The sequence below is a fragment of the Sminthopsis crassicaudata genome, chromosome 1 (assembly GCF_048593235.1).
Source record: "Sminthopsis crassicaudata isolate SCR6 chromosome 1, ASM4859323v1, whole genome shotgun sequence".
NCBI lineage: Eukaryota > Metazoa > Chordata > Mammalia > Dasyuromorphia > Dasyuridae > Sminthopsis > Sminthopsis crassicaudata.
The window spans coordinates 390,047,990-390,056,959 of NC_133617.1; the positions used below are offsets into that span (position 1 = coordinate 390,047,990).

An 8,970-nucleotide genomic window follows, 5' to 3' on the forward strand; every position below is an offset into this window, starting at 1 on the left:
TCTCATTAGTCAAGTGTTCTGAGTAGGAAACAGTCTAGGTCCCTTTTTTACAGTGTAACAGTGTATTCTCTATGGAGTCAAGTTGTCAGATCTAGTGGAGAAAAGGTCCTCATCCCAAATGTGCTAAAGAAGAGCTTCTCTTGTCTGCTTCTCTGGTAGATTTCACTACCCTTCAGGAAGCAATGATGGATACAAAAACTCTGCTGTGTCTCATTTCTGCTAGAGGAATCACTGAATCTTTCTGTCTTGAAAATTCTGTGTTGGTAGGAGTAAAGATGATTTCCCTCTTCACCTCACAGGGAAATATTCAGGCTAAATAGGTGATTATTGTGATACCTACCTTAAAGATTAATAATATTTAAGTTTATTCTAGTGGTTCTCATCCTGAAAATGATTTGTAGTGAAGTGGCCAGGGTTAAAGGGATAAGATGGAATCATTCAGTCAGTCCAGCATTTACAGAGCATCTGCTTTGTGCCAAACAGTTTGCCAAGCCCTGGGTATACAGACAGGTAGAAATTGTCCTTGCCCTCAAGTAGCTTACAATCCATTAGGAGAGAATATGCAATCAATTGTATACAAATAAATTAGAGACAGGATAAACTAGTTGTTATCTCAGAGGAAGGAATGCACCACAATAAGAAAAACTAAGAGAGGTTTCTTGGAAGATGGGATTTTTGTCTGGAACTATGAAGAAGTTACAAGAACACAGGTTCCATCAGTGAACATAAGTAGAGAAATCAACAGCAGCAGAAGGCCAGCGCTCAAATCTGGCTTCCCTATTGGAAGAAGATACAGCGATATATTAGTTTTGTTATGTCTTTTCTTTCCAGGGTCTTTATGACATGCATATCCAGCTGCAGAGTGTTCCCTTCCTCCACTGGGAAGCTCCAGTTACTTCTCATTCACTCACTGCCAGGTAATGATCCTCTTTCTGGCCTTCTCCCCCAAGAACTCCTCCCTTGGCCTTTTTCTATAAATCTTAGCCTAAAATAGAAATGACCAAGATGTCAGTGACTCAGACCATGCTGAAATAAGTTGTTTACCTCTGCTGGCAAAAATGCACTATTTCTATTTTTAACTGTAACTTTAACTATTCCTTTTCTCAATTCAATCTGGGATAAGGTTGGTAAGTCCTGTGTTTGCAGAATCTGCCTCTTTTAAGTGGGGAGTGGGAGACATGACATTTCTAGGAGGAGTCTTGCTGTCCTATTTGTAGAAATTCTAGGATTCAGAGATATTGAAAATGTCATTGTTGTCCACCAGTTCATAGCTGTAGAATGAAACTGGTCTATAAAATACCATTAATTAACTTTGACAGTTACTAAAAAGAATACCTTTTTTCCCTAGCTATTCTGAAATAGAGGCGGTATTGAGAAACCAGTGGTATAAGTCCCAGCTTGTGTCATTCATCACCCCATATGGAGTCTTGTGACCGAATGTGGATGTGAAATTATGATTTATTATAAGTAAATGTTTGATATGTATACCTGTTTTATATATCTATATGTCCAGGGTCATGTAAAAATTTCTCAGGTGAAAAGAGGTCACTAGTGGGAAAAGTTTCAGGAACCCTGTTCTAAAGTGATGGCTTTTTTCCCACAGCTAAGAGTACCTCTTCTTCCTTTGCTTTCTTACCAGAGAAGTGATGAGTACACCAGTTACCTGTCTACGGAGAAAAGAGAAAGTGGGAGTAATAGTGGATGTCCTCAGTGACACTTCCTCCAATCACAATGGCTTCCCAGTGGTGGAGTACTCTGATGATGCTCAGGTAGAGGACAAATTTTACCGTGGAGAAGGAAAAGAGAAAGAAGTAGCATCTACCTTGATAAATGACCATTAATATCTTAATTAATTAATGCCTTCTCCCCAGGAGAAGACAAGTTTATGTTGGATGAGTAGTTCAGGCAGATTGTTTTCATTTCACAGTTTGGGTCCTGGTGGCAGCCTCATCTAAATATGGCAGACAGACAATCAGAATTGAAGTTAAAGCAAAACCCAGAGATTTTCATTTCTCTGTTTTCCTACACAGTTCATTACTATACCCTTTGCTGTGGCTCATGTGCCGCAGGAGTGGGAGAGAAGGAATTAGAGCCATTCCTTTGAATCCTTGCATTGTCTCCCGAAAAGGAAGTCTGATAATAATGCAGACTCTAAATCTTGCTTCTGAGCATCGTGTATGAACAAAAGATATTCTCTTTTTGCAGCCAGCAAGGTTACAGGGCTTGATCCTGCGCTCCCAATTGATTGTCCTCTTGAAGCATAAGGTATGATTTTTCACAAGGTCTTTTATAAAATGTCATCAAAACCCTAAACACCAAGTGTGAACATTTCCAGACCTTACAAATGATCCCCCATTCTCTGCTGTAGCAGTTTCCTTTATATTTGGTGGTATTTATTACCTTCCACTTTGGAGCTCAAGTTTCAAAGACTATATCATAGCAACAAAAATGCCAAGTATGCAAAGTGCCCTCTCACCACTATTCTGAAGAAACTGTGCCCACCCTTTTCCCTGGTGATACCACTACTAGGTCTGTATCTCAGAAAAAATGGAAAAGGATCTATATGTACGAAAATATTCATGACAGGTTTTTATTGTTGTGGTAGCAAAAAATCGGTAATTGAAGAGGTGCCTGTCAATAGAAATTGTTTGAATGAGTTGTGTTATTTGAATGTGGTATATGGAATATGATGGAATATTGTGTTGAAAGAAATTATGAAAGAAATTATTTCAGAGAAGCCAGGGAAGACTTGTATGAACTGAAGTAGAGTGAAGTGAGCAGAACAAGGAGAACAATTTGTACCATAATAGTAATATTGTAAAAACTATTAGCTCTAAAAGACTTAGTAACTGAACTGCAAAGTGACCCACCAGTTTTAAAGGACTCCTGATGAAATGGGTTACTCACATTCAGAGAGAAAGAAGTGATAGACTCAATGCAAATGGAAGCTTATGGGTTTTTTCCCCTTTTTTTTTTTTTATTTTTTTTTTTGGAAGGGGAGTGGGACATCTACTAAGGGAATTTGTTTTTTATGACTATTTGTAATAGGCTTTGTAATAGGGAATGCAAAAGGAAGGGGAGGGAGAGAATTTGGAACTTAAAATAAATCTGTGCACCATCAGTGGTGCAGTGTCTAAGAGAGACCCTGTGAAATCAAAGGATTCTTCTGTCTTCTACTTTAGGTATTTGTGGAAAGGGCCAGTCTGAACTTGTTCCAGAGGAGACTGAAATTGAAGGACTTTCGTGATGCCTACCCCCGATTCCCACCCATCCAGTCCATTCATGTGTCTCAGGACGAACGAGAATGTATGATGGACCTCACAGAGTTCATGAACCCCTCCCCATACACAGTGCCTCAGGTAACTGGCCAGCATGTTCCAAGATGGGAAGAGGGTTGGCACCAGTGCTGCTCCCTAGACCTCTTACCAGTTCAAGAGGCTGAGAAATAAATGCATCCTTCTGTAGGTAATGAGTAGTTAACCATTACATTTCTTTTGACTCCTGAGGAGTCTTCCTGAGGGTTCTTTCTGTCTTCCACAAAATAGATAATGTCTTCTCCAGTCATAGGAGAGAAAACCTAGACTGAGAGAGTATTTAAAATTCAGTATTTTAATAATGTCTCTTACTTGCACATGTATAACCTCTGTTGCAATGCTTACCCTCTAAAGAAGGTTGGAGAGAAAGGAAGGATAGAATTTGGAACTCAAAATTAAAAAAAAAAAAGTTTAAAAATTGTTTTAACATTTAATTAGGGAGGAAATTGTTTTTTAAAATGAAAAACAAACATAGAGTAGTGATAATAATAATGTCAATTACAAAGTCCTCTTTTAAACACATTTTCAAATATTAAAACTGATCCAGAGTATGGTTCCTCTGAAAGAAAAAATTGCAGTCACCTCAGGAGACTGTAAGTTCTTTTAAAGCAGGGACTTTGATTTTTACCTTTGTTTCCTTAGCCCTTAGCATAGTACTTTATGTGTATTGGGCATTTAATGTTTTTTGAACTCTAAGAATCACACTGATGTGGAAACCTGATTTCTGGCTCTGGGGCTGTGGGAGATGCCCACTTCACTCTAACACACAAAAAAATAGGAAATGGGACAACCCTCTGAGGGTTTCCTTCTCAGATCTTCTAGGCCTCAGCAATGTTTCATGGCCTTCCTTCAGGGTTGACCAGCAGGTCTATGAAATCTGGGTCCTGCCCAGCCCTGTAGAAAGTGTCTTTCTGTGATTGAATGCCTTCTTTGGGAAAACTTGAAAATTGGCATGGTGATCTGAAGATTAAATAAATGTCTGACTTGTTTCTAGGAGGCATCACTTCCGAGAGTATTCAAGCTTTTCCGAGCACTGGGACTGAGGCATTTGGTGGTGGTAGATAATCATAATCAGGTGAGTTTGGACTCAGGGGAAAATGCATGCTCTGCATTAATATTAGGTCACTAATGACTATCCTAGTCATTGGTAGTTCCTCTTATCTCTTTCCTTAAATCCTAAATCCCGTCTCCTGAAGGAGCCTCTGATAATGCTGTCAGTTCCCAATCCTTTTTCCTTTTACAAAAAAGTGGCTGCCCAGTAAGATACTTCAGATAGATATGGCTTCCTTAACCTCAAAGGCTGCCATCTCTGAAGGCCCTGCCTGTTTTTGTTGTTGAGGGTGGCCAGTCCTGTGTGCCAATTGTACTATCTATCCAAGCTTCTGGTTCCTTTGTCAGGGCCAAGAGTCAAACTCTCTTGTTCTTTTGTATCATTTCAGTATCTAGATCAAAGGCAGAGAAGGCCAAGTACTTCACAGCAGTTGTTCCAGTGACACAGTTGGAAATTTGGTCCCTCTGACATATCTCCTTTGGTTCTGTCCTTACAGGTGGTTGGGATGGTGACAAGAAAAGATCTTGCAAGATACAGATTAGGGAAAGGAGGTTTGGAAGAGCTGTCCTTGGCTCAGACGTGAGGGACTTGACATAACGTCTCGCTGCAGGGCAAATGTCACTGACTACTGGAAACCCTCTGCTGCCTCTTCTTTAGCACTCATCTGAGGCCTTGTTTCTCTGGAGGCCATGGAAATGAAAAGTCTTCCCAGACTTCCCAGATGTCTCCCAATCGCAAACCTGGCTCCTCCAGGTTCCACTTCAGTGTTTTAATTTGATGTACATTGTGTGTAGATTTGTTTACATTTTAATGTTTTTCTCTGTGGTTTATCACCATTGAATTCAATTTTTATTCTATCCTTTCATGTTTCTTTACCTGAAAGGATCAAATAATTTAACTTTCTAGTTGTGCTCGACTGAAAGCAGATGGGTGAGGGAGCATGTCGTCCATGAATATATGTGTAGAGAGGATGTGGGGGCCAGTCCTGCTGCACTGAGGAGAGTCAGTCCGTTGCACCTGCTGTGTTCCACTTCTGCTGACCCCTGTGGCCACAGTAGTTGAACTTGGCCTAATTGTTTTGCACAATCCAACACAGTGCTCGGGAATCTCTGGGAATTTCCTAAAAGAGTCCTGTGACTTCGGTAGATGCTTCAACTTCTCCCCCTGTATATTCCCCATAACCAGTCTGTGCCTCCCATCTTGACTGGCCTGTCTCCAGAACAATGGTTGGGTTTGGATTGGACCAAGGGAAGTGGCCTGAGGACAAGAAGAGTCCATACGCTGACACACCTGAGTTGGAACTGGGCTTAAAAAAAACTTCACCTACCCCCTAGAGAGCAGCGCCAGGTGTTACTTCCCCCAGTGACATCCCCTTCCTTCCAGCCTTGGCTCCTTGTGGGCTGGGGATCTTGAATCTATCCTCCCCCTCCTCCGAGAACAGACTTCAAAGCCAAACAAATATGGTTATGGCAACAGTGGAAATGTGAGATGTGAGTGGTTGGGTAATCCGCTATCACTGTAGATTCCACTTCTGTCCTCTGCTGTCAGGTTGGTAGCCTTGCCTCACCCGCCTTCTCTGGTCAGTGAGCATTCTTCTGTGCAGTTGCAGAGTCTGGATTCTGTGTCTTGGTAGCGGACATGGCATCTTCTGTCAGCCCATGTCGGTGCTTATGGTGTCATTCCCTCCTCCCTGAACCTTCCCCTGCCCCCCTGCCAACTGCAGAAGTTTGAGTCTTCAAAAGGAAGACCATTCAGTCAGAAGCTCTCTTTTTAAGCATTTTTTAAGTGTTTGATACACACTGTATTTATGTCAATGAAAGGTACTTAGGTAATGAATCCTTTGGGTTTTAGCATATGACTTTTCTTAAATATGCTTATTCTTATTTTCCCCAACTATTAGAGCTGGGTATAAATGCACAGCATACTTTGTTCTGCATATACTTACTGTGAGTTATACTGAGCTTTTTAAAAGCTTTAAAAAAAAACCTTTTTAAAAAGGCTCTTATTGGGTATCTCTCTTGGATTCTTAATTCCTGTTTATGCCATGCCCTTAAAGTACTAAAAACCATGTGGCCTATGGCTTATCTTAGAGGAATAGCTCTGGCATATCTTTTGATAACTGGACCGGAGTCCCTGGGGCTTCTTATCTTCATTCATAAGTTTCTTCCTTAATAGGTAAACACCAGCTCTGCCCATATCATCTTGGGTAGCGTGCTGTTTTTGTGACACCAGCTTCTTTCTCCCTGCCCTCCAACTACTGCTCCTTGGCCTTGCTGAGGATTCTTGCCACCTTACTGCAGAGCTGGCTGGCAGTGTCCCTTTGGCCTTCCTCACTGCCACAGCCCTCTGGGGCTGATTCTTCCCCATACTCACTCTCACATGTGTTTCTATTTATCTGTGCTTGGGGAGAGAGACCTGCTTTGATGAAGTTCAGGTTTGGAGGTTCCTTCTGTCACTGACCCCTGCACGGATCTTCAAGCTTCAGGTAGTCCTTTTAAAAACGTTTTAAGTGTTCCCATGGCCCTGCTCCTGTTTCCTGGGGGAAGCAGCACACTTTGGTTTGTGTTTTTATAGTTTGTACAGATGTTACAATTTGATTTTTTCTCTATTGAAAGTCGTGGCATCTTTAATGAGTGAAGAATAGGGGACTGTCAACTTTGCACTTTCTTTAAAAGCGTGTCACTGCAATCCTTTAAGCCCTTAACCAGATCATGTGCCAAGAAGGAAATGGGAAGCCGGGAGGTGGGCAGGGATCAGAATATGTATGAATATAAGAAATAAAAGGATTGAAGTCAAGCTTCTGGTGCTGGATTTTTTTCCTTTTCAGTCAGGAACATGACCTTGAGCCAAAGCTGGCTGGAGCATGTCTAGTTTTTGAAGCTGATGGTCTGCTGATCAGTAATCCTTCTAGTAGGGAGGGTCCTCTGCACACAGGTGAAAAATGCTTGAACTTTGGAGCGAATTATCATGAGCCCTGATGAACGAGACTACCAAAAGAAACACTAAAGCGGGACCCAAGATGACACTTATGACCAGCCAGCTCACTAGAAGGTAGTCAAAGCTCTGCTGAGCCTCCCTCTGGCTGGTATCCCTGCTTTCAATACCAATTTTAACTCCAGGCCAAGCTCCCAGTCTAAGGAGTGGAAATGACTTTAGTTCTGGCTTATCAATAACTTTGTGCCACTTGGGTCTCAGGTTTATTTCGCCAATACTATAAAACACCAGAAAGGGTTAAAAAAATTCCCTCCTTCCCCCCCCTTCCTGGAGGTTATTGTCAACTCCTGGTGATGTGAGATGGCTCGTGGAAAAGTGCTATCTGCAGTGGGAGCTTTTTGATCCTTTATTCCTCTTACTCCAGACAAACAAAGCCAATAGTGTCCTGGACAGAGACAAGTATACTGACGCCACAAGCAGTCATTTACATTGTTTTAGGTGAGGCATCCTGGCTTAGCAGAGGAGACGCTGGGAAAAACAAGTAGCTCTGTTGTGACCCTGGATAAGTCATCCTCCCTGAGCCTCGGATTCCGCATCTGTAAAATTAGGATAGGAGCACCTGCTTCATGGAATTAATTGTGTGGATCTAGCGAGCATAGCGTAAACAAGGTACTTGTGTAAATGTCAGGTCTTTAGGTTAATGGACAGCTCAGTGAAAACTTCCCTGTTAGCAGACCAGGTGCATTTCTGGTAGAATGACCTGTTAATCAAGGCCAGAACTTCTCTCCTGTGGGAGGGGGAGGATCAGTGATTTGGTTTTTACAGTTGTGGCCCTTAGCATTAGTCCTATTGAACAGACCATTAGGGGGAGACATTTATCCAGTCACAGCACAGGAAAACCTGTACCTCCATTGAAAACATTCCTGCAGTTCTAGGAAGTGGAGAACCAAAGCTGAGCCTTTTATGTTAGAAGAGAGCAGAAGGGTTAGGTGGGCTGTTAATACTCGGCCTTCAGGACCGAATCACTCTTAGTTTTTGTCTCCCCGTGCAGGAGAGGAGGCGTCTGTATTATAGAGCAGATGATTAGATTGTACTGGTGTAATTGGTGATAAGTCATGCACCAGCTTCTTAGTAAAGAGTATAAACTGATGAATTTTATGCTGCAGCACAGTTTTCATTCTTTATGATAAACAGTGATTTTATTGGGGAACTTAAAAAAATGTATCTTTGTGGAGCATTGAGGTCTCAATTATAAAAACTGTGAACTATAAGAGATGTTTTGTATTTCAATAAAAAGTTAATTTTTACTTTTGTGGTATTGGAATAGTATTTTCCTCTCCTAGATTACTGCTTCCAAGTGGAGACACTTGGAAGCATGGACTCATCTTTCCAGTTTCAATTTAGTCTGTGATAGATACCCTTGCTTAATGTTTTCCCTCAAAAGCCATTCAAACATTCTTGTACTTGCCACAACTGAGGTGCTAGAAAGCAAGTATTTCTGTCCTTTCCCACAGAGTGATGTATAGCTTCAAGTAAGGAAGTGACTTAGGGACAGAGATGGGACCAGAACATACCTTCTCAGGCTGGGCATCTATTCTCTCAAACTATTTTCCATATACACCTTTCTTTGATCATGCAGTTTGTAAAGACTTCTAAAAAACAGAACTGTTG

General features: G+C 41.5%; 1 protein-coding gene across 2 annotated transcripts in view; it reads left to right on the forward strand.

Annotated features, from left to right (window-relative positions):
- CLCN7 (chloride voltage-gated channel 7) overlaps positions 1-7,161 on the forward strand; it is a 57,954-nt gene extending 50,793 nt beyond the window's left edge. For both annotated transcript variants that reach the window (XM_074279632.1, XM_074279633.1), the window contains 6 exons: positions 832-917; positions 1,640-1,769; positions 2,206-2,265; positions 3,183-3,359; positions 4,309-4,389; positions 4,862-7,161. In XM_074279632.1, the coding sequence (XP_074135733.1) occupies positions 832-917; positions 1,640-1,769; positions 2,206-2,265; positions 3,183-3,359; positions 4,309-4,389; positions 4,862-4,948 (621 nt within the window). In that variant the 3' untranslated portion in view covers positions 4,949-7,161. The remainder of the gene's footprint in view (positions 1-831; positions 918-1,639; positions 1,770-2,205; positions 2,266-3,182; positions 3,360-4,308; positions 4,390-4,861) is intronic.
- Positions 7,162-8,970: the final 1,809 nt, after the last annotated feature.